Below are 24,524 nucleotides of genomic sequence, written 5' to 3'. Positions count from 1 at the left end.
GAACGGCGCGCCTCAAATGTCCTCCGTCTGCTGAATGAATAAGATGAAATGAAGTGGAATGCACGCTGTCGATAATCTCAGGCCTGAGATGTGAATAAAAGCGCCCGTGTGTGCGTGTGTGTGTGTGTGTGTGTGTGTGTCACTTCACACACCAAATCACTTCCCTAATGCAACCTGTCGCAGTAAGCCTCTCATCCCCGTGCTGACCCGGGCCTCCTCGCTGCGTCCCTTTCCAATCTGCACTCACTGTAATAGAGTCCGCTATCACCTTCTCCCCCGCGGGGCGACTTTGCCTCCCAGCCAATCTCCTTTGGCTCTGTGTTTCACGCGGTCCCCCCTGGGCTGTGAATCGTGGGTCAACAACCAGGCTGTGAGTACACTCCCCCGGCCCCCATCCCCATCCTCGTCCTCGCTCTCCCCGCCCGCCGCCTGGCGGAGCGTGGGGCCGCTGTGTCAACGACGTCTTCGCGCTTTTTGTGTCAAAGGTGACCAACTCGGGGTCGGGGGGGGGGTTGAGGTGTGTTTGAGGAGTGCCGCGGTCCTGGAGCTGGAAGCAAAAGTGCTCCAGATGGATCAGAGGGAGACAAACCCACCACGGATACGTGCAAATACCCTATAATGGCGTGCAGAGATTACCAGAGGAATGTGAATGAGCTTTCTTGTAATCCATGTATTGCTTCAGTCAAAACACACTCAGGCTCCAGCTTCTGCATTAAGAAGAGTTTTATCTCATTTAAAACTGAATCTTTTATCAGACAAAACGAGAGGTTTAGAAGTTGCAAATAAGGACTATTCTGTGGATCAAAGAGAAAATAATCCGCTGAATCACCTTTTACGGCTTTGTGTCAAACACACCCTTCGGCTTCCTGTCTGTTTAGGGGAGGAGACTAAATTACTGATTGCATCTGTTTGTCGAAGGCATCCGTCTCCCTCTCTCTCTCTCTCTCTCTCTCTTGCTCTCTCTCTCTCTGATTGAAACGTCCTCGCACTCTGCCAATCCGTTTCATCCCGCAGAACAATCCCCAATTTCAGAACCACGTGAAGCTGATTGGAGTCTTTCCAGAGGGCGTGTCGGAGCGAAGGCACCAGAGCGGGCTGATTGGAACCATTTATTGTTGTTTGGCAAAGCGGCTGAAGGCCGCGCCGCTAATCAGAGGCCCGTCGCTGATGAGGAGGAGGACTGAGAGGTGTGTTTAAATCCCACAAGCCATTAAAAAAAGGAGCGGATGCGGCATCCGGCGTCTCGGCGAAGCGCTGTGATTTGAAATCTGCGTCACTGCCGGGACATGTGTGCGATATTTAAGTGTGAAATGCTGATTTAATCCCATTAGAGTCTGAATAACAAACACCGATTCTCTCTGCTATTTCCAGGATCACATTGTAATAACAGCTTTTTCTGCACCAATGAGGCTCCCTTTACCCAAATTGTCTTTTTAAAATCTCATTCCTCACATCTTGGTGCCAAATATGACTTGGACCTTGTTTTGGAAGAGCCAGGCTAAAGACTTTTTAATAGTGACAATTTTTTTATTGACTGACTCAAGCAATTCAACATGGGGGGTGTGGACGGGATCAGATCACATAATGTTGCAACCTATGTATGTATTTGAGTTAAGAGTGTTTAGTGTAATAAATGGGGAAAGGTTCCCCCGTTATTCTCCATTTAGCACTACTAAAAATTCCTCCTGCACAACGTATTGATCGCAGCGCGTTTCAAATGCTGCTTTAATGTTTGCATTTATGTAAAAAGTAGAAAGTGAAGAGCAGTTTTTCTTAACCGATTGAATGAAAAAAAGTTGAATTTACCTGGTGGAGGCCTTTTTTTAACCTCTCTGGTTATTTCTGCTTCTCTCATGTGTGCACATTCACACCCTGCTGAGTCTCAGGGTCCGACTGAAAGAAACGCCTTGCTGGTTTCACACTGAGAACTCGTCTAAGTAGCTTACAGCAGACACCGCAGCACTCTTTAGCCTGCAAAGTGCATGGTGCTCACTTATCACGTACGCGTCACAATTAAGCCCTCTGAAGTTATTTCCAAGGGTTGTTTTCCCACCTTGGAGTGAATGAATCAGAGCTCAGTAGATACAGCATCGTGTAACGGCTTTGGGAGGAATTTAGGAACACGTCTTGGTGCCCGGCCCTGACCCTTTCCGATAAAGGAAGGTCTCTGCGCCCACTAGGCCGCCGCGCCACATCCATTCGTCTTCTACAGAACCAAGGTGAGGGAATGGAGCGAGTGCCACGTCGTGCACAAATAGGAGGGACCTGGGATCCGGCCCGAGGTTTGATCGGCTCGTTGCTCGTCAGCACCAGCGGAGAATCATTTAGGTCAAAGAGAGGGCTTGTTCCATGCGACCTCCAGTCAAGACATTTGAGCTGCACTATTTGCATCGCTACCTTTATCCGTCTGTGTTGATTAGTTCAGAGCCCTTGTGGGGATGTGTTGAAATGTCCTCAGGTGGGAATTCCAAGTGACCTGCTCCTGCGGCGCCGTAATGAGACACCCGGCAGGTAGAGGGAGGGAGGCAGCACCCCGCTCATTAATCCGCAGATTGAAATGAGGCGCCGAGGGGTTCGGGAAGGGCGACCCGGTGATCCGCCGGTTGGAGGGAGGTTTTGAGATTGCGACAAAAAAACTGGAGGAGACCTGTGGCGCGAGATGAATCTGTGATGCGGGACCGGCAGCACCAGATAAAAACGTTCTGAGGACAGCGGCAAGTCCTCGTGGACACCACAGTTTGCGAGGAGATGCGCTCCATGTCTCACCCGGGCTTTCATTCACATCACATGACCTTCACACCACATTTGGATCATCATCACATCTTGCAGTGATCTTAAAGTGAATTTAATTCAGATTAGTAAAGAAAGAAATTCAGTCTTTTACATTTTTACGTTTAATTTACTATTTTTTGCTTCTTTGATCTTTCCTCAATTCACCAAAGGTTAGCGCAGGATTCACACGGATATCTATTAGTTAACAGCAGTTGAATTACAACTTTTTGTTAAATATAGTATGTTGAAATGCTCATTGGCTTCTGGAATTGTCTCCGTTGATCCAATCTACATCGCGTGGACCAGTCAGCGGTTTAGTGTGACATGGAGTAGGTTTCATGCTTTATTCCTGCGCTCTAATGCTTCCTGATGTTTGTCCCACGTTTCTTAATGCGTGGCATTAAGTGGGAATTTACTCACCCAGGCGTGCCGCCAACGCTGCACAAATTATTACTTAATAATTTGCCTTTTCATCCTTTCTTTGATCATGATCAGCGAGGCGGGAAGGAAGGCTCGTCATTAATTACTCACACTCATGACTTGTGTTTGGATCATATTGAAGATGTTTGTTGTTGGATTGTTTTTATTTTAGTGACAGTTTTCGTTCTAATGACGCATCGCTGCAGCAATCCCGCAACAAAATGACCTGCCAGTCAAACCAAATGCCTTATAAGGTGTTAATATATTATGTGTTATGGGCGGACAGATTAGTGCTGCGGTGAATAAAAACACTGGCGCTGTGGAAGAAGTTACTAAATCCATTATCAGCGCAGCGGCTCGCGACAAAAATATGTTTCAGGCCGGAAAATGTTCAAGGGCCTCTCAGAAGTCTTTTTATGGGCTGCAAGCGGCCCCTGAACGGGCCCTTTGAGTGCCACTGATCCACAGCAGCGGACCGTCTCAGCCGCTAATTAACTGCCAGGAATTGGCTCCTCTCACTCGCCGCGACGGCAGCGGCACAAATCTCCTCTCGGAAGGTGCGCCGTGACCTTAGCCGCCCGAGGACGGAGGGCGGCCCTCGGCGTCGGGTAAAACCGGGCCAGACTGCTTACGTCAGTGACGGAGCTGCTCCGGGAACACATAAGTGAAATAGGGGTCATCGCACTCATCTGTGTGCGTGCGTGCGTGCGTGCGTGTGTGTGTGTGTGTGTGTGTGTGTGAAGGACGGCGAGTGAATGAAGAACGCGAGGCAGCAGATCTCCCAGCAAATCCTTAACGGTCTATTTATATTTTCTTTTGGAAAATCCTTTCTTGCCCCGTTCAGCCCCGAAAAGCTGCTTCATTCATTCAATATACATTGCATGGACAAGTCAGCGATATATATATATACACAGAGTAGCTATAAAGGAAGGCGGCTGACTGGGCAGCGGGGACACGTGGCTCCTCGATGCAGGTGTCTGGTCACACCCGTCACACATCAGTGTGCGGGGGCCACGTCACGGGTTGAAGCGCTGCTGCAAAGTTTGTCCCCTGCTCGCTCGGCGAATGTCACCGGGGTGATTTTGGGCCGTCGCCGCGACTATTCTGGGCCCCGGCCGACTTCAGCGCGAGAACTCGTCGCCTTTGAGCCGTGATGCACGAGCGGGGAGCGGGCGACCGTCCTGGTGTCAGAGAAACCTGACAAACGTCTCGCAGAGAGGAGGAATCAAGCCGCTCAAGCAGCCGTATGGAACATTACCTGCCAAGGACAGTTTGTTTCTGCAGTTAAGGGGGGGGGGGGGGGGTGATGTACGGCCGGCTGTTTGTTCCGTCCTCAGGCGAGCCGGGAGATCAACCTGATCCCGATTCCACCGGGTGAAGGGAAATAAAACATTTAAACTGCCAAACGGCAGCTTTGTCTCAGAAACCCGGGGCACTCGTTAATAGTGGCGTGACGCAGACTTTATGTGATGAATACCTTTAAACGTGAGAAAGAACCTGCAGGTCTTGTTCTTCAAAAGTTCAAGCGTTAGCTTTGAGAAAATGAGTGTGAATTTAATTTGAATTGGTCGTTCAAGTTGCACACCTATCATTTCCCCAGCGGCTACATATAATCATATAATGATGATGGCCTATTCAAAGAATCTACAGGATTTGAGGTTTCGTGCTTTAGATCCTCTTTTGGTCCACCGAAGCTTAATTATACTGCACTAAATGTGTGAGGGGCGTTATCTACCTGGTGAGTGATTGCAGTGGAAAGAGGACACACAGCACGTCGACTCCCGATGCTTCATTGGACTGAACAGTGTGATAGGAACCTCAATAAAAGAACAGAGAGAGGCTGGAAAGCTGAAAGAACAATCTGTGCGAGTGTAACCACCAGAGAGAGCAGACTACTGGTGCGCTTTTGTATGAACCATCAAAAAATTAGTTTCTTGTCAAACCAGCAATTTGACATTTTGAAATGCGGAGGACTCGACAACAGCAGCTCAGCCAGAGCAGGGAGTGTGAGCTCGAGTCCCGGGACCCAGTGTTTGACCCAGAACCGCCTTCTGACAGACCGCTGTGGGCCTCTTCTAAAGCCCCGCTGCTGTTTGTCATGAATCGGCTCACCTGCGAGAGACGCCGGTTAATCAGCCGAGGTCACAGAGATGGTGTTTGCATAAACTCTGCCTCCCTTATTATTGCGGTGGGGGGGGGGGGGGGGGGGGGGGCGACTTCGGGCCACAGCTTCACTGTTTCACCCTTTTCCTGCATATCAGCACTCACCTCTATGAATGGCAGCAGCTCGTCATCACCTGGAGGCTCTCGAGTCGATGACACCGCAGGAGCCGGTTTTGAATAGAAGGACAACAGAAACTTAATGAATACGGTCTCCGTGTAAAAAACAATCTCAAACAGCCCTCCAGCTGTTTACTTTCATAGACGTTAAGATATTGGAAAATGCACATTGCTGGGAACATGGACGCAACCGTCCGTAGAGAATAGCCGACTAAAACGATTTACCAGATGTGCCCTCGTGAAGTAAAAGCGCTCTTTGTCCACCATGAAGGTAGAGGAAACTTTGACAATCGAACCAACCCCCGTCATTTCATCTCCATTCCGTGCCTGCAGATTTGACCTCGTCAACCTCAGCGTTCCTGCCCGTTTCACAGAGCGGATCCGCCGACAAATGGAAGGGACTGCTTTGTCGAGGAGGCTAGCGGCTCAGAAGCGGCGGTTCCAAGCGATCCCTTTGAGAAGAGGCTACTACGTCAGCCCAAGTTTTGTGGGATTTTTGGATCCAGATAATCTCATCGTCTCATTCGTTCTGCCTGCGAGTTTGGATCGAAAGGTTCAGAAACTGCGATGTGAAAAGGGATCAATGAGTCCTCCCCCGCAGTCTTGTTTGTTTGTGTTTTCGGGAATCGAGGCATTGACTTTGAGCCGGTCTTCCTTCACTCTGGAATGTATTCGGTGGCCCTCGGGTGGACGGAAGCTGCCGCTTCACCTCAACTGCAAAAGAACACGGATCGACTCACGGCCACAGTATTCACGTTATTCACACACCTTTTCAGAGACACATCGATCCGTGCTTTGTGTGACGACATTCCCTGCGAGACCCGCTTCTTTCAGCACCCGGAGATGATGCGGCGAAGGCTGCCTCCCCGTTTTCCATCTTTCATCGCAGATGTGTGAAGACGCCCCCCCCCCCACCCCCCCCCCCTCATCCCTCCCTCGGCAGCTTTCATGTCGGCTGCCGGATCACGTTCGGAGAGAGAGCCCGGTCGGTTTTAATCACACTCAGTGCTTCCACTGCTTCCAGCGGCCATCGCTGAGACCGGGAGGGAGTGGAGGCGATACGAATACCAAGTCCACGATTAGACGATCCTGCACCGATAACGTTACAGAGAGAAAGATCGAAGCAAGGTGGTCAAGAGCATAAATTCAGACTTTTTCCCATCAACCCCAACTCTTGAAGTCTGGGCTTCTTTAATCCCTTTTCCCCCAGCAGGTGGCCTCGTGCGTGAATTGGTTAATTTGGCCTTGTTGTGTTCTTGGCGGTTTTGTAAAATTATGTATAAATGAATTGGGTCATAATTGTCCTATGTTTGCAGGCTTTGGAGCTAATTAGTCTGGTTTATTTAATTTGTGCTGCACTTGTAATACGCGGTAGCCCAAATATTAACACTGTGAATAAACTGTTTTTAAACTTAACTTTAGACAATTTTAAAATGTGGAAAATGCAACAAAAGAAGAAGATATTCCATTAAAGCATCCTTTCTTTGAGAGCCTTGGTGCCTCAAAAGAACAAAAGGAATCCAGGGCTGCAGCCCTCTGTATATTTCCACCTGCCCCCCCCCAAATCACCCCCTCCCTAAGGAGGAGGAGGTGACCGTCAGCATCCAGGTGGTTTCACCAAGCCTCAACCACGGTGACAACCGATATGTACATTATGCATGCGATGGTACCACGTGCGCGCTGCTGTCGGCTGCATTCCGACGGAGTAACAGCGCCCCCTGCTGGCCGGAGAGGGGGGGGGCACAGGATGCATTAGGAGTCCTGTGCCTCAAAGAATCAACTTTTTCTTGTGGGCATTCTTAACAAAACCAAAATGAAAAAAGTAAACCAGTTTGTGTTGTCCATCAAAGCTGAATGTAATGGAAGGACACTAAATGATGTGTGGGGACGTGATCGATCTGGTGACTCATTGAAATGATTTGGAGTTTCAGTGAAAAAAGGACACACAGCACGTCGACTCCAGATGCTCCGTTTGACTGAACAGTGTGATAGGATCCTAAATAAAAGAAAGGAGAGAGGCTGGAAAGCTGAAAGAACAACCTGTGCAAGTGTAATCACTTGGGAGAACAGACCACTGGTGCGCTTTTGTATAAACCATTTAAAAAAATCATTTTTGACAGTCGAGCATGGCAGGTATAAAACGGTCTCAGATCCTGCAGTGTTTACTCCTGTAACTTGAATTTCTGGCACAATGGCGGTTTTGCTCTTAAGTGACTTGTGACTCTGTGCAAAGCCCCGTCGAGCTGCCACTCAACATTGTGTCTTTGACAGAGGAATACAGCGCACCCCATGCAGTACCGAAGAGTCCTTTCTGTTACTCTGTAGGAGCGTTTAATGACGTCATGGCTCACGTAAAGGTAAGTCAACAGCAGCTCAGCAGCTATCACATGTTCCGATCCATGTTCTCTCTCTCTTTCTTATTCACTTTAAGTCCATGGCTCAACGCGACCAGCAGGGGCGCTAATGACCACTTTGCTTCTTTATTCGACCGGTAGACAAACCACCGATGATCAACCAGTCTGCGCATGCGCACCTGATTGATCGTATGTTGTGGCAGTTGGCGTCTTGCTTCTTCAGGGAGACGGTAGGAGAATATTGAATACAACTTTAAACACAAACGGGCAGGTGCTTATTGCTGCGTATTCAGGTTAAAGCTATAAAATATAAATGTTTAGAACATATATTGTATATCTGGAGTGAGATCCCATCACCCCAGTCCTTGCAAAGCTCCACTGGCTTGAGTACCTTGTAAAGCGCTATACAAATAACAAAGACTCTTATTATTGAGTTAACCTCCAACCCAGTCCTTCCAGGTGAGGCCCTCACATGGCGTGTGAGCAGATCCATGGAGGTGATGAGCTGGAGGAGGCAGGAGCTGATGGAGCAATGCTGTGGTCCATCCAGGAGGCTGTGGAGAGGCAGACCCTGCAGATAGGAGCCTCGGCCTGCGGGGCCACAGCGGTGGTGGACGTGCTGAAGGCCCTCGGCGTGGAGGTGGCCCCCGAGGAAGCGGACCGCTGCGTCCGGACCCGCCTGAGGAGGAACGAGGCCCCGCTGCCCGACTACCTGCTGTCACGGAGTGAAGCAGGTCAATTAAGCCAGCTGTGGGCTCTTGTTTTTTATTTGTTGGTTGAGAGAATTGAAACAACTATGAAGAAAATAATTATAATACACGTGTGTTTTGGATTGTTAAGACAGAGTGACTTTGGACAAAACCTCTTTAAAGGTTTTATTAGATTTGTTCTACTGTGGAAGTGGAATAATGGTCTCAGATATTACACTTTAAACACCTGAGCTCAAAGCTGCCCTCTGTGAACTGACATTTCAGGTAATGAAATATTAATGAATAATAAAGCGTGACTTTGCATTGCTGGCATATCCTCACTGGGCTCCACGGACATTCCAGGTGTCACAGATGCTAGCGGAGAGCATGGTGAGGCTCTGTAGTGTCTCAAACCTGGAAGTGTGGTTTGCTGCCAGCGGCACAGCTGGCTCCGCTGGCAGCGAGGCAAATTCAAAAGTGCCCTTCTACAAGTAGACAAAGAGGTTTATGACCCTCAGAGGAGCGTCTGTAATTGAGTTTTTCAGCTCTGTTACGCCGTTTATTTTTACTCGCATTGACTTCCGAGGCGTTCGGCTCAAGCTGTCGTTACACCCGAGGCACCTAATGAGGTGCCTATTTTCTTACACCACCTTACACGTGACGGAAGAAATAAGGATTGAAATGTATTTTCAGGTGCAACTCATTCTCAGCTCATCCAGGGGGCACAGGAAGCCAGCCAGGGGAAGGTAGCGGGGCGCTTCTTCCACTTCCACCCTCGGCGGCGGGTCAGACTGATCCCCTGGCTCGCACGCTGGATCCGAAAGGGCGCTGTTCCCGTAGCGACCATGAACATGCAGCTGGCCGTGCCCGAGGGAGAGGAGGTGCCGGACGCCTGGCACCACCAGCTCATGTTTGGCGTTGCACCCAATACTGTTTTCATGACCAATCCTCTAGATGTAGGTGAGTAAGGGCAATCATCCAAAGATAATCCTCTCTCCTCAAATCTGCACTATTTGTAGCTTTTTTTCCTTCCTCTGACAGGCAGTGAGGAAGAGGTCCACCAGCGACTCTGCAGTGAGTCTGTGTTGCTGATTCGTCGAGAAGACGTCCTGCAGAGACTGACGGCGGGTTGCTGTCTGTCTGCTTTGTCTGAGAGTCGGTTCGACCCTCGGTGGAAAGCCCTGGACGTTGAGGGTAGAGCGCGTTAATTTGAGCTTCCATTTATGCAGACTTGTCATCCGTTGAGGGTTTTCAACCTGTTTTTTCTTCTTCTGCCCATTAGGTCAAGTGAGGCAGGTGGCCCTCGAAGAGGAGCAGGAGCCAGATCGACCCAAGTCAGTGCACGTGACCATCCCGGCGGCGTACAGCTCGGGCATCACACTGTTCGCCCTGCGAGAGTCCCTCTTAGGACAAGAACTCCTCGATGCCCCCGAACTCCCTTTGCTGTGACTCTTCCGCCACTCGTGGACCTCAAGGCTCATTTATTGTGACATGAAAATGAAAAACACTCAGCGGACGTCCTTCTGATTGGGACACGACTTGGAGGAGCGCGCGGCAACCGAAGCCGTGACATGTGATCTGTACCGATGGCGCAGCCGTAGCACAGTCACTCGCAGGCTGCAGACAATGAACCGTGTGACAGGACGTTATGCAAAGGGACAATAAAAACGTGCACCTCAAACGGCAATTGTTGATATAATATTCTAACCTGCTGCACTGCACACCCCGCCCCCCCCGGCGGACTCAATGCATGGTTCAAAAAGGCTTGCGCGTGTTGCACAGCAATTCACCGTCCGAACACTAGGTGGAGTCACGTGTTTCCGTTAACGTGACCGCTTATACAAGGACGCGCGGGTGGCCTCCTATTCATGGAGGGAAATCTCCGCAAACGTCGGTTTGCCGGTCGAGGGTCGCGCTCAAAGCTGTGGAGGAAAATACGGGACAAATATGTCCGCGAGGAAAACTCAGCAGTGGCGACGCACGGGGCCAAAAAGTATCTGATAAATAAATAAACAAACCAACGACTTCCACACACACACACAAAGACGTCACTCTCTAGGTCGTCTTCAACAAAAAGAATAACGTTACTCCACCTAGTGGTCTGGCGGTGAATTGCAACACAAACCATCGATATAAAGCCATTCAAAGGGAAGATTCGGAGAGAGGAGGTCATCATATCACGACTAAGACTTGGACACACGGGGCTGAACGACACCCTATTTGTAATGACAGAGGCGGGAGCGGGGTGGACATGAGTGCTTTACGGCACTGCTACAATACATACACAATACACTCCGGTACAGTAGGTGGCGGTATGCACCTAGTCCCGTTGGTGCGACCAGCCAGTACAAACCTAAAGAAGAAGAACGAAGACCGCGAAGAAGAAGGGAAATAAAATAGAGTCAAAACACCGCCAAATTCTGTCAGCAAAGAGAAGCAGATAAAAGGTAAGATTGCACCAAATAACCGGGAAGCGATGCCGGGATCCGCTGTTTCTGCGCTATTTGGCGCCTCTGCGCGCTGAACGTTGTGTCCCCGCAGAGCCTGTCATCAGGCGCACGTGTGTGTCAGCAACGTGTGTTCAACGTGTGATCCATGCGCGGTCACTGCTGGCAGACTGGTTGTGTGTGTTCGATTCGTCTTCCGCTCCCGGTGTGCGAGCCTCGTAATTATTGTTATAATTTATAATTATTATTATTATTATTGTTCGGGCGAACTGCCCCAGCGGGAGGGGGCATAGATCGCCATGACTTGGATTAAAAAGTTGAGTGCAGGCAGCAGCGCCCTCTTGAAAATGACCCCCCCCCTGTCGACCCCCCCTTATTACGTTTAGTGGTCTGGCCCGTCTGAGATTAAAGTGGGCAGTATCTGACCTCCCATGAGTTTGACACCACTTCATTAGGCTGAAAGCACAGGAGACGCTGGTGACTGCTGTCCTGAACCAAGCTGCGGAGATCTTGCGCCAGACCCCCCCCCCTCTTAGACACACAGGTGAGCAAATAAAACCGCATGTTTACGTTCATTTTCCACGAGGCTAGACGTTAATTGGTTTTCACGCAAAGCCACAACACACGCACGCGCCTCGCAGAGTGATGGAGCGATTGAACGTGCACCTTTTTTTTGGTGAGATGCTGGAGTGGAAGATGTGAGGATGCGGACTGCGCCATCCGTTCTGCTACAGTGAAGCACTGAAAAGCTTCATTTGATGCTTGGACGTCAGTGAAGTTCTGGAATTACGGTGCAAGAAAAATGTAAAAAAGTTATGACAGCGTAGCTCCTCATATTGCGCTTGGGGGGGGCTTTAATAGTTCATCCACTGTTGGCCTCGAGTATTCGATTTGCCTCCAGACATGCGAGTCACATGAGCGGAGGGTCTCCAGTCCTCGGGCTGATTGAGGAGCGCGTGCTCACTGTGCAACACTCGACCCTTTGTGCTCTCATCATCCAGGCAGATTAGATATTCACACAGTCCTCAGGTCACTACAGATTGGGAGTCTGACCCCGGGTCCTTTCGACAGAGTCAAAGTGTCTTCTTGACCCAACCCGTATATGTAGTTTTAACACCAGAATGTTTATAAGGCAAATACTAAATTGTATCTCATCCTGGCTCCGAGCCGCGTCTAATTTGGCGCTGCCTGGTGACCGTGACTTTTTAATTGCCGTTCTACGTGATTGGACCCGTGCTGCTGTTGCTCTACAAGATAATTGGAACCACCCCCCCTCCCCATCCCTCTGTAAAGGTCACCGCTCCATCGCAGCGTAGCAAACTCCTTTCTGTCGTAGCTCAAGCGTTGCATGAAATGAAAGGGATGCTGTAAGTATTGCTTAAAGGGCGCGTGAGAAGCGGCGAAGGTGTCACTGTGGCGCTGACGGTGTGTTCTGGCGCCCAGGTGACATGGCAGAGAAGGTGCTGGTGGTCGGCGGCGGCGGACGGGAGCACGCGCTGGCCTGGAAGCTGGCCCAATCGCCGCAGGTCCAGCAAGTCCTGGTTGCCCCGGGTAACGCAGGCACGGCCAACTGTGGGAAGATCTGCAACTCTGGTAATTGCCCACAATTTTTAGTGTGGCTCCTTTTTTTGGAAAAATGTTTTAAAGCAATAAAAACCCCCGTAGCTACAACCGTGTCCGTGCTGCTTCCTGTCTCTCCACGCAGAGGTGTCAGTGAGTAACCACGCCATTCTGGCTCAGTTCTGTAAGGATCACCACGTGGGGCTGGTCGTGGTCGGGCCGGAGGTGCCTCTGGCGGCAGGTGAGCGAGCTCCGCACTGTAGTAAACTGTGCCCTGCGTCGTCTTTCCCCTGACCGTTGACCTCTCCTCCAGGTATGGTAGATGACCTGACGGCAGCGGGAGTGCCCTGTTTCGGCCCGTCCGCCAAAGCCGCTCAGCTGGAGGCCAGCAAAAGCTTTTCCAAGGCCTTTATGGAGCGCCACGGCATCCCCACGGCCCGCTACGGCTCATTCACCGCCGCCGAGGAGGCCTGCAGCTACATCCGCACGTCAGTACGGGAGACGGGGTCTTGGGGTGGAGGAGGGCACTCAAGTCAGAGGAAATTGAACTCAATATTTGCACCCTATTAGAAAATGTTATTTCCCGAGGTCTCAGATTGTTTCACGCGTTGATGATCTAAGATGCAGTGACTGCACCTTCGAACTGTCCACCAGAAGATAAATCCATACGGTCGGAAAGTAATTTCCTTGTTCAGGGAGCGGCGGCTGCCCTGTTCATCTTTTAACGCCCAGTTTGTGTCGCTGGTGGGGGCGGGGGGATCTGGGGTTCTTCAGGGCCGACTTCCCGGCGCTGGTGGTGAAGGCCAGCGGGCTGGCAGCAGGGAAGGGAGTCATCGTGGCAGGAGACCGGGAGGAGGCCTGTCGGGCCGTGATGGACATCATGAAGGTACGCAACCCTCGACAGTCACACTATCCTGGAGGGGAGAGAGTCAAATGTCTGACTGAAGAATTGATGACGGTTAAAGAAGTCGATGCACAGGCGTCACACGTTTCAGTTGATTGTTCCTCTGACGCTGCAGGACCGAGCCTTCGGCTCTGCAGGGGAGACCGTGGTGGTGGAGGAGCTGCTGGAGGGAGAGGAAGTGTCTGTGAGTTGAACCCCAATAAGAAGAATCCTCCTTAATTGCACCCCACCGTGTAAATCAGAGGAGAATTGACGGCATGTCTTCCCTCTTTTCCTAGTGCCTCTGCTTCTCCGACGGCTCCTGTGTGTCAGCGATGCCTCCAGCTCAGGACCACAAGAGGCTGCAGGACGGCGACCTGGGGCCGAACACCGGCGGCATGGGGGCCTACTGCCCCACCCCGCAGGTACGCGCTCCGTCCTCCCCTCAGTCCGGCCCCCTCCTCGTAGTCTGTCTGTGTAACGCTGCTGGCGTCTCTGCTGCAGGTGAGCCCGGAGCTGCTGCAGGAGATCAGAGACACGGTCCTGCAGAAGACTGTGGACGGGATGAGGAAGGAGGGAACTCCTTATGTGGGCAAGTGCTCCTCGGCCCAGCGAGCGCCGTCGTCCGTTTGTGCTTTGACATGAAGTTCACGCTGGCTCTATTTATTTCCAGGTGTTCTGTACGCAGGGCTGATGTTGACCAAGCAGGGGCTGAAGGTCCTGGAGTTCAACTGTCGCTTTGGAGACCCCGAGTGTCAGGTGGGTTTCTCTCGCCTCCACCCATCACGGGATGGGTCCCTTTTTTTTGAGTACACATCCAATATGTCCCGTCACTCCTTCAGGTGCTGCTGCCCCTCCTGAAGAGCGACCTGTACGAAGTGATCTTGAACACCATGAGTGGCAAACTGCTGTCCAGCGTCCCCGCGTGGCACCGGGACAGCTCTGCGGTCACCGTGGTGATGGCCAGCGCCGGCTACCCCGGCTCCTACAAGAAAGGAGTGGAGATCACGGGTACGCGTTTCTCACGCGTTTTTTTTTTTTTTTTCAGTTTTTATTATAGAAAACCTCCTTTTTGTATGTTTGGTATCTTCGAGCCGGGAATTACGCCAGACTAACGCCGTGTTGGTCCTCAGGCTTGTCCCAGGTCGAGGACTCGGGGGTGCAGGTGTTCCACGCCGGCACGGCTCTAAAGGAGGGGGGCGTGGTCTCCAGCGGGGGGCGTGTCCTCACCGTCACCGCGGTCAAGCCGTCGTTGGAGTCGGCCCTGCAGGCGGCCAATCAGGGCGTGGCGGCCGTGGGCTTCCCGGGTGCCGTGTACCGCCGCGACATCGGCCACCGGGCCATCGCCCACCTGAAGCGTGACCGCAGGTGTGTGTGACAGTGGTGCACGCACCGAAGCGCGTTTTGTTCACACTAGTTTGTGTCAAATTCATCTTTGTACTGTGTATCATGTGGAACTTAATAAACATGAGATCGTATGTACTCGGGTCCTAGTGTTTCTTTGAATGGCCGAGTCCCTGATTGACTCGTTAATGGTGTAACACTCAGAGCAACAGCCTTCACTGTGTCTCTGACAGAGGTCTGACCTATAAAGACTGCGGAGTGGACATCGACGCTGGAAACAAGTTGGTGGAGATGATCAAGCCTCTTGCCAAGAAGACGTCCCGCCCCGGTAACCTTAAATACTCTTAAATAATGAGCAATATCTAAGTGTGCAGCTTTGTTGATGTTGTGCTGCCATTTTGATGTTTGAGGTAAAGTCAACAGCTCCAATGCAGTGAAATCACTGGTTTTGCTTCCACCAGGGTGTAATGCAGAACTGGGGGGCTTCGCTGGGCTGTTTGACCTGAAGCAAGCCGGCTTTGCCGACCCGATCCTGGTTTCTGGGACAGACGGCGTGGGGACCAAACTCAGGGTAGGTGTCCGGTTCCTTGTTGGTGGAGAATAAGGAAGGTTTGTTTGCCACAAGGCAAACTTGGGAGGACACCACTAAAAGCCTAGACTCTCTCCAGATTTGGCTCAGACGGAGAAGCAGGGGAGATCATGTTCATCTGTGGACTGGAACAGAAATACGAATAGCACTCACTCAAAGTGTGAAAGATTCTTTTGTGTATTACTTGTATAAATGTCGTTCTTTGAATAACCACAGATTGCACAGGCGTGCGGTCGGCACGGCGGCCTGGGGCAGGACCTGGTGGCCATGTGTGTGAACGACGTGCTGGCTCAAGGCGCCGAGCCGCTCTTCTTCCTCGACTACTTCTCCTGCGGCCGGCTGGACGTGGACGTCGCGGCGGCGGTGGTCGGCGGCGTCGCCGCGGCCTGCAAGCTGGCCGGCTGCGCTCTGCTGGGTGACTTGTGGCGAGGTCTATGGGGCGCTGCTTCTTTCATACGCTGTACTAGACCCAGTCTTGACGTCTTTGGTCTCTCCGATGTCCAGGTGGTGAGACGGCAGAGATGCCCGGCGTCTACGCGGAGGGCGAGTACGACCTGGCCGGGTTCTGTGTTGGAGCGGTGGAGCGCGGGGCTCTGCTGCCCCGGCTGGAGGACATCAGGGAGGGGGACCTGCTGGTCGGAGTGGCCTCCTCCGGGGTCCACAGCAACGGCTTCAGCCTGGTCAGCAAAGTGCTGCAGAGGGCCAACCTGGAATACAGCTCCCCGGCTCTTTTTGCCGATTCGGGACAGACCGTCGGTAAGTCGCCTCCGAGTCACACGGGTGACCTGAGCGTGCTCGCCATTGGCGAGTGTGAATGTTTACTCATCTTTCTGTTAGGGTTGCGCGATATTGGATTTGCCGATATTTTCAAACTCATTTTGGCCGATGCCGATATATAAACGTTTTTATCATCAGCTGCAGAGGCCTCTGCAGAACTTACATCTCTGGTCAGCTGCTCAAAGGGGGCGAGAAGTGTGATCATATTTTCTAGAATTCCCCACTGATTTGCCGTTAAAGTTGCAGGAAGCTCAAAATCAGCAGCATAAGCACCTAGTGGCCTCTTCTGCTCGACCCAGCTTTGCATCATATAAAATGTCGAATTCTGGTAGCGACGTCTTGTTGAAGTCGTTTTACCGACATTCCGAGCTCTTTCTGTACATCCTCCAACCGACTGTACGCTAGCTGGGGGTGCTTGAAATGTCCAATTATTCTGAGACAGGACACCTTCTTGCACCGCCAGTTGCAGCGTGTGTGCCATGCACGGTAGACTTGCCACATCAAACTCCAGCATAGCTTTAGCCGTGTTACGGGCATTGTCACGTAGCACGACATGCACTCGTTCGCTTTCTATTTTTCCATTTCCCAAACATATTATCAAATGCGGATGCAATTGCAGCCGTTGTGTGAGAACCGGAGCGTTCCTGTGAGTGTAGGACAGCTTTTTTTTAAGGGTGAAGCCTTCGTCTATCCACTGGGCAGTGAGGCTCCACATGCTAATAAGACTCACGCTTGATGTCGGTGGTGAAGCAGGTACGTCATTAGGCTGCTGAAGCCAACGTCTTCCATCACGCTGAATGGCTGCTTATCAAGAGAAAAAAATTCAATGATGTTGTCGTTGAGCGCTTTTACCTTTGGGTGGTCGCTGCTGTATTTTCCAGCTTTGTCAAAGGACTGAAGTAGAGGCTGCTGATGGGTTTTTGCCGGCGTTTTTTTCCTTCTTACTTTTCAAAAAGTCTCTGTGCTGCTCAGGATGACGGCTTTTAAGATGCTTAATCACATTTGTAGCGTTGAATGAGTGTTGCTTCACGCCTCCTCGCTATTTGCAGTACTTGTAAATCACAAGTGATGCAAGTTTGTTATCCGTTTTACAGATCTCGAAATACTTCCACACAGTCGACACGTTGGAAGTTTAAGTTTCTGGCGCTCAAGCGGCGTTCACGGTTGTCACGCGTGCACAGTAAACACCACACCTTATCGGCAGAAATATCCATATCTGCCGATTATGGTCATTTTAAGCTTTTATCGGCCGATACCGATGTCGTGCCGATATCCCTGTGCATCCCTACGTTCCGTATTTGCCCACATTTTACAGACCGAATAGTAAGTCAAGCCCACCATGTGACTGGAACCATGTGACTCTGCTTCTAGGCGACGTTTTGCTGACTCCGACGAAGATCTACAGCCACCTGCTGCAGCCGATCCTTCGCAGCGGCGCCGTCAAAGCGTTCGCCCACATCACAGGGGGCGGCCTTCTGGAGAACATCCCCCGGGTGCTGCCCCAGGAGCTGGCAGTCGATTTAGGTGAGATGTTGTGTTTTGGATGAAGCCGAAACATTTGTGGCTCTCATTTTAAGGTCCACAGCTCTCCCTCAATGATATTTACACGTGGAGTTTGTGACTCAGATGCGTCTCGATGGAGCATCCCGCCAGTGTTCTCCTGGCTCCACGAGGAGGGGGGTCTCAGCGAGGAGGAGATGGCCCGCACCTTCAACTGCGGCCTGGGGGCCGTGCTGGTGGTTGCCCCCGTGGATGCTCAGAGGGTGCTATGCGAGCTTCAAGCTCATGAAGAGGCGTGGATTGTGGGTTCGCTGGCCCACAAGCGGCAGGGTGAGACACGCTGGAAAGGAAGACGCAATCGTCTGGTTTATTGTTGTTCATTTGAGTGGAAAAAAACAAAACAAACGTGACTGTGTGCAGGGGCCAAACAGGTGGTGGTCCACAACCTGAAACGCAGTCTGCAGGCTGCAGGCGCCGCTCTCAATAAAGAGCCGGCCGTCGACCAAAAGATGCCATGCAAGAGGATCAGGATTGCCGACTGCGTCGATGGCTCAGGTGTGTTTTTATTGCTCTGGAAAGGACTCATTGGATCGGTGCGTCTCGTGGGTTCAGTGAAGGAGTAGTTAAATATTTTAGGAAATGATCTGTGCACTAACTTACGTAATTTCACACAATGAATTATTTTGGACCAAATGTCCCAGTTTTTCATCCAGGTCCTGTTTGTGTGTCCTTGCCGCAGTCCTGTGCGTCGCAACTGGGCAGCAATGTTAACTTTAACACATGGCTGAGGTCATCGCTGTGGTCAACCAGCCTCCGCTTGCAAACGCAGCCACGCCCATATACGGCGTTAGCAAGAAGCTAACTAGCTAGCTAATCATCCCAGGTGTAGAAGTTCACGCCGGCACGTGGTCTGGTCCTGAGGTCCGGCTGATCTGGGTCCAGCTGTTTTGCCGCTAGTATCTCCGGCAAAGTTCTTCTCTCGTAGCAACACAAGTTGACGATTTGTAAAATGTATTTTTAATTTATTTGATAAAAGGATATAGATTTATATATTGGCCACGCCCCATTGCCCTCTATCAGCCGCCACTGATGTTTACACATTGCTATATTTAGTTTGCTTGTTTTTTGGTCCAGTAATTCAGTTTATCATAGAAAACATGATCACGCAGCTTTAATTATTAAAACCTCACACACACAATGTTTTAGTTTGTAAATCCTTTTATCGTGTTGGGTATCTTCAAGCTGGGAGTCAGGCCAGACTAACGCCGTGTTCATCCTCAGTCTTGTCCCAGGTCCAGGACTCGGGGCTCCAGGTGGTCGACGCCAAGCTGAACTGTGACCGCAGGTGTGTGTGTGTGTGTGTGTGTGTGTGACAGTGGTGCACGCACTGAAGCGTTGCCTTTCACGTGTTTTGTTCCCACCAGTTTGTGGTCACGTTCATCTTTGCACTGTGTATCTTGTAGAACTTGACAAACACTAAACATGAGATCGTATGTACTCGCGTCCTAGTGTTTCTTTGAATATCCGAGTCCCTGATTGACTCGTTAATGGTGTAACACTCGGAGCAACAGCCTTCACTGTGTCTCCGACAGAGGTCTGACCTATAAAGACTGCGGAGTGGACATCGACGCTGGAAACAAGTTGGTGGAGATGATCAAGCCTCTTGCCAAGAAGACGTCCCGCCCCGGTAACCTTAAATACTCTTAAATAATGAGGCATCGCTAAGTGTGCAGCTTTGTTGATGTTGTGCTGCCATTTTGATGTTTGAGGTAAAGTCAACTGCTCCAATGCAGTGAAATCACTGGTTTTGCTTCCTCCAGGGTGTAATGCAGAACTGGGGGGCTTCGCTGGGCTGTTTGACCTGAAGCAAGCCGGCTTTGCCGACCCGATCCTGGTTTCTGGGACAGACGGCGTGGGGACCAAACTCAGGGTAGGTGTCCGGTTCCTTGTTGGTGGAGAATAAGGAAGGTTTGTTTGCCACAAGGCAAACTTGGGAGGACACCACTAAAAGCCTAGACTCTCTCCAGATTTGGCTCAGACGGAGAAGCAGGGGAGATCATGTTCATCTGTGGACTGGAACAGAAATACAAATAACATTCCCTCAAAGTGTGAAAGATTCTTTTGTGTATAAATTGTATAAATGTCGTTCTTTGAATAACCACAGATTGCACAGGCGTGCGGTCGGCACGGCGGCCTGGGGCAGGACCTGGTGGCCATGTGTGTGAACGACGTGCTGGCTCAAGGCGCCGAGCCGCTCTTCTTCCTCGACTACTTCTCCTGCGGCCGGCTGGACGTGGACGTCGCGGCGGCGGTGGTCGGCGGCGTCGCCGCGGCCTGCAAGCTGGCCGGCTGCGCTCTGCTGGGTGACTTGTGGCGAGGTCTATGGGGCGCTGCTTCTTTCATACGCTGTACTAGACCCAGTCTTGACGTCTTTGGTCTCTCCGATGTCCAGGTGGTGAGACGGCAGAGATGCCCGGCGTCTACGCGGAGGGCGAGTACGACCTGGCCGGGTTCTGTGTTGGAGCGGTGGAGCGCGGGGCTCTGCTGCCCCGGCTGAAGGACATCAGGGAGGGGGACCTGCTGGTCGGAGTGGCCTCCTCCGGGGTCCACAGCAACGGCTTCAGCCTGGTCAGCAAAGTGCTGCAGAGGGCCAACCTGGAATACGGCTCCCCGGCTCTTTTTGCCGATTCGGGACGGACCGTCGGTAAGTCGCCTCCGAGTCACACGGGTGACCTGAGCGTGCTCGCCATTGGCGAGTGTGAATGTTTACTTCTGTATTGGCCCATGTTTTACAGACCAAATAAATACTTGAGAGTAAATGGCACATTGATTTATTGCGACATTTAAGCTCAAGGCCTTACATGTAAACCCACCATGTGACTGTAACCATGTGACTCTGCTTCTAGGCGACGTTTTGCTGACTCCGACGAAGATCTACAGCCACCTGCTGCAGCCGATCCTTCGCAGCGGCGCCGTCAAAGCGTTCGCCCACATCACAGGGGGCGGCCTTCTGGAGAACATCCCCCGGGTGCTGCCCCAGGAGCTGGCAGTCGATTTAGGTGAGATGTTGTGTTTTGGATGAAGCCGAAACATTTGTGGCTCTCATTTTAAGGTCCACAGCTCTCCCTCAATGATATTTACACGTGGAGTTTGTGACTCAGATGCGTCTCGATGGAGCATCCCGCCAGTGTTCTCCTGGCTCCACGAGGAGGGGGGTCTCAGCGAGGAGGAGATGGCCCGCACCTTCAACTGCGGCCTGGGGGCCGTGCTGGTGGTTGCCCCCGTGGATGCTCAGAGGGTGCTATGCGAGCTTCAAGCTCATGAAGAGGCGTGGATCGTGGGTTCGCTGGCCCACAAGCGGCAGGGTGAGACACGCTGGAAAGGAAGACGCAATCGTCTGGTTTATTGTTGTTCATTTGAGTGGAAAAAAACAAAACAAACGTGACTGTGTGCAGGGGCCAAACAGGTGGTGGTCCACAACCTGAAACGCTGTCTCAATAAAGAGCCGGCCGTCGAGCAGAACGTAGGTTTCCATTCCAACGGCGAGATGCCACGCAAGAGGACCAGGGTGGCCGTCCTCATCTCCGGCACAGGTGTGTTTTTATCGCTCTGGAAAAGAGGCAAACAATCGGAGCGCCTTGCGTTTCAATCTTTGAGGGAAAGATCTGTGCAGTAGTCATTTACTTCTTCTGGTACATTTTTCCCCAGGCACTAACTTACAGGCGCTGATAGAGCAGGCCAAGCGCCCCTCGAGCTCTGCGGAGATCGTGGTGGTGATCTCCAACAGGCCGCGGGTTCAGGGCCTGATGAAGGCGTCGAAGGCTGGCATCCAGACACGGGTAAAACAATCAATGAATCACCACGAGTTTCTGTTTCCATTTCAGTGGGTTTGCAACGGGATTGGACAAACTGAGGGGATTAGGTGGAGTAAGGGAAACACAATATATGATGTTGATGGAGTTCACGCCTGTCCCAACGTAGGTGGTGGACCACAAACTGTTCGGGAGCCGGGCGGAATTTGACGGCACAATTGATCGAGTGCTGGAGGAATTTGGGGTGGAGCTGGTGTGTCTGGCTGGATTCATGAGGATCCTCACGGGGACTTTTGTCAAGAAATGGAACGGTGCGGAGTAACAACAAGAACAACATTATTAGGATGATGCAGTGGGCCATATGAAGGCGCATTTCTTACTTTGTTGTTCTTACAGGAAAGCTGCTGAACATCCATCCATCCCTGCTTCCCTCATTTAAGGGCGTGAATGCCCAGAAGCAGGCGCTGCAGGCGGGGGTGCGAGTGACTGGCTGCACGGTCCACTTTGTAGCAGTAAGTACGACCGACTACGGCAAGCTTCGTACCAGAGTTTCTTATTCCTCCCGGACTGAACACACTCCCTGCTGTGTGTTCAGGAGGAGGTGGACGCCGGCGCCATCATCGTGCAGGAGGCCGTGTCCGTGCGGGCCGGCGACACAGAGGAGAGTCTTTCGGACAGAATCCGGGAGGCCGAGCACCGAGCCTTCCCCGCCGCTCTGGAGCTGGTGGCCAGCGGCGCTGTCCGGCTCCGAGAAGACGGACGCATCGTGTGGGAGCCCAGTTCTTCGAGTTGAAAACCAAACGTCCAGTTCACTCTACGTTTACAGTCTCCTCCTGGAGCATCCTCTTGCACGGAATAGGTCATAAATTTTTGAATGTGTGTAGCTAAAGTGTGATACCTAAAATTCATAAAGGCCTTAAAAGCATTGTGCAAAGGTAAGATAAAGAAGATAATTTATTTAGATAATCTTTTTTTAGTTTTGTGTCTGTTACTAACCATCTTATAAACATGCTTAAGTACACATCAAAAATAATTAAATGAATGATTACTATTCAAGTCACAGTAAATTATTCCCATTAAAATCGTATCATGTTGCATGTCATACTGTTTAATGGAGGGTAGAATACATATTTTGTCAAACTATTGACCAAATTGGAGTGCCCCTCGTAATGACGTCACTATTTACTTCAGGTTGACCAGCGTCACTGATGACGTATTCAAGATGGCGCACAAGCATGGACAGTTATCGCCCGACTGTTGGTGCACCTGCTTCGTCAAGACGGATAGAGGGTAGCGTTAGATCAAACAATCGTGAACTGCTGAGATGTCGACTGGGGGCAACGACAACAAAACTACCACTGACAAATCGATATGAACCCTTGTCGCGGCGTCCATTGCTAAGTGGGCTAACGTTAGCTTACAGCTAACTTGTGCCTACCGCTGTTACCCTGTTCTTCCGCTGTTTAAATACACCAACTTTCTAGTGGTGCCTCATGAGAGCGGAACACATATTTGTATGCGTTTTAGTTTAGTTTCTATCCGTCCTTAGAAGTTATGTGGCGGCGTAGAGACGTCCCTCCTCATCACTCGTCTTGTAAGGGTTTTGTAATACATTCTCATGTGGATTTGCCAGGTCGTGACAATGACATCTTTACAACTTTGACATTTGTTCACCTAATATTCCTTTACTTCCAATGACATTTTTCCACATGACATTTTGACTTTTGACTTCTAAATAATTTTTGATCTAATCTTTTTGATATTTTGTTTTTAAATTATTTTCTGTGACATGTTTTGACTACATACTTTTTTGGCATTTTTAGAGATGTATTTTCAGTGTTGACCTGGAATGATCTTCTTAGATGGAGCAACCTTGCTGCCCCTGTCACTATGAAAATGGAATGTATTCCCCAAATTTCTCCACTCGTTTACATTCTCACCAACATTCTTGCCAAAGTCCTTTTTTCCATTCTATTGATGCAGTTGCTTAAAACTTCAAGATCTAGCAAGGTTTCACCCTTCAAGGGACATGGTGGCCCGGCTCTATTTTTTTCATCTAATCTTTTTTTCTCCATGACATATTTTGAGTATTAAAAAATATTGTTCTACCTTACATATTTTGACTTAAAAAAAATACATTGCTTGATGTGTTACGTATTTTCAGTGTTTACCTGGAATGATCTTCTTACATGGAGCAACCAAACTGACAGCCCCTGTCACTATTTCCACTATTTCCTTTTTCCATTCTATTGATACAATTACTCAAAACTTCAAGGTTTAGCAAGGTTCACCCTTCAAGGGACATGGGTGGCTGGCTCTTCAATTGCCCCTGAGAAGGTTCGGTGCATCTTGGAGGATCAACCATGCTATTCCTCCTTCCTGCATCGGTAAAGGCAGTCTTCACTTTGGGACACTCAGAAGGACTGATCTCTAAACTTGACAACCAGATCATAATTAAATAGTCACCTTTTCCAGACCAAAAGTGAGTTGAATTTGAATGTAACAGAGAATTGGAGGGTGGATGCACTAAAAAGGGTAAACAAATCTACACCCTGTGCCAGACAGTCAGTTTAAGGTCGACAGGATGCCCTGAAGTAGACAAACGTGATTGTCTTGAAAAATGCCCTCAGAGGCTGTAATAAGTTTCATGTCAGTGTGACCACTGAATGAGACACATCTGCTCATCTTTACTGACTCATCCGGCCTTCTCTCCCGTCAAAAAGGTGGAACCCTATAGGCTATGTAGCATGGCTAATAAGTGATAAAAGCTTAATTAGCAATTAACATCAAATTTAGTCAATTCATCATCATTCAAAAGATTCTTCATCATTCTTGACAATGCCATCATAACTCAAGTGAACACACCTTGTGTTTCTGCATAACCCCCAGGGTTCACTTCTCTGAAACAACCAGTGGGGACAATGCCCCCACAACTACCTCCACGGTAGTGCGCTCAAGACTTGGCAGGAGCGGGATTTGAACCCACTTGCGGCGCTTACAGAGGCTTTCGGCACCTTCTTGCACCCCTACACTACCAGTCCTGGTCCCATTTTGAACAGCTGAAAACTATGAAAAACGTAAATGTAAAAAGGAAATT

General features: G+C 50.6%; 2 protein-coding genes across 5 annotated transcripts; both read left to right on the top strand.

Moving 5' to 3' along the window:
- Positions 1-7,238: 7,238 nt before the first annotated feature.
- LOC119220900 (uncharacterized) lies at positions 7,239-10,190 on the top strand. Of its 4 annotated transcripts, XM_037477254.2 has the most exons (6): positions 7,239-7,829; positions 7,968-8,056; positions 8,377-8,560; positions 9,209-9,475; positions 9,557-9,709; positions 9,798-10,190. In XM_037477254.2, exons 2-6 carry the CDS (start codon positions 7,979-7,981, stop codon positions 9,962-9,964), a joined length of 849 nt encoding a protein of 282 aa, XP_037333151.2. In that variant the 5' UTR covers positions 7,239-7,829; positions 7,968-7,978; the 3' UTR covers positions 9,965-10,190. The 4 variants fall into 4 exon arrangements, with proteins under 4 accessions (XP_037333151.2, XP_037333117.1, XP_037333125.1 ...); XM_037477220.2 differs by lacking the exon at positions 7,239-7,829 and having other exon boundaries at positions 7,977-8,056; positions 8,277-8,560; XM_037477228.2 differs by lacking the exon at positions 7,239-7,829 and having other exon boundaries at positions 7,981-8,056; positions 8,286-8,560.
- Positions 10,191-10,628: 438 nt separating this feature from the next.
- gart (phosphoribosylglycinamide formyltransferase) lies at positions 10,629-23,516 on the top strand. Its single transcript, XM_062561498.1, has 30 exons — positions 10,629-10,962; positions 12,406-12,555; positions 12,668-12,763; positions 12,836-13,010; positions 13,297-13,408; positions 13,542-13,610; positions 13,705-13,830; positions 13,910-13,997; positions 14,079-14,164; positions 14,248-14,416; positions 14,539-14,773; positions 14,983-15,077; positions 15,211-15,320; positions 15,555-15,753; positions 15,843-16,094; positions 17,487-17,639; positions 17,742-17,945; positions 18,036-18,170; positions 18,897-18,960; positions 19,208-19,302; positions 19,436-19,545; positions 19,780-19,978; positions 20,068-20,319; positions 20,522-20,674; positions 20,777-20,980; positions 21,071-21,208; positions 21,324-21,454; positions 21,597-21,738; positions 21,824-21,939; positions 22,023-23,516. The coding sequence occupies exons 2-30, from the start codon at positions 12,411-12,413 to the stop codon at positions 22,218-22,220; spliced, it is 4,251 nt and encodes a 1,416-aa protein (XP_062417482.1). The 5' UTR covers positions 10,629-10,962; positions 12,406-12,410; the 3' UTR covers positions 22,221-23,516.
- The last annotated feature ends 1,008 nt before the right edge of the window (positions 23,517-24,524 follow it).

Source organism: Pungitius pungitius, chromosome 3, assembly GCF_949316345.1.
Source record: "Pungitius pungitius chromosome 3, fPunPun2.1, whole genome shotgun sequence".
NCBI classification, from domain to species: Eukaryota; Metazoa; Chordata; class Actinopteri; order Perciformes; family Gasterosteidae; genus Pungitius; species Pungitius pungitius.
The sequence above is the reverse complement of the archived record's forward strand: the minus strand, read 5'-3'. Positions and strand labels throughout refer to the sequence as shown.

Excerpts from the sequence above, each read along its gene's own strand:
- LOC119220900 (XM_037477254.2), top strand. The coding sequence starts at position 7,979 with ATGATCAACCAGTCTGCGCATGCGCACCTGATTGATCGTATGTTGTGG. Across the intron at positions 8,561-9,208 it reads GCTGTCACGGAGTGAAGCAG|GTGCAACTCATTCTCAGCTC; the intron begins GTCAATTAAGCC and ends ATGTATTTTCAG. Across the intron at positions 9,476-9,556 it reads GACCAATCCTCTAGATGTAG|GCAGTGAGGAAGAGGTCCAC; the intron begins GTGAGTAAGGGC and ends TTCCTCTGACAG.
- gart (XM_062561498.1), top strand. The coding sequence starts at position 12,411 with ATGGCAGAGAAGGTGCTGGTGGTCGGCGGCGGCGGACGGGAGCACGCG. Across the intron at positions 21,209-21,323 it reads CGTCCTCATCTCCGGCACAG|GCACTAACTTACAGGCGCTG; the intron begins GTGTGTTTTTAT and ends ATTTTTCCCCAG. Across the intron at positions 21,455-21,596 it reads AGGCTGGCATCCAGACACGG|GTGGTGGACCACAAACTGTT; the intron begins GTAAAACAATCA and ends GTCCCAACGTAG.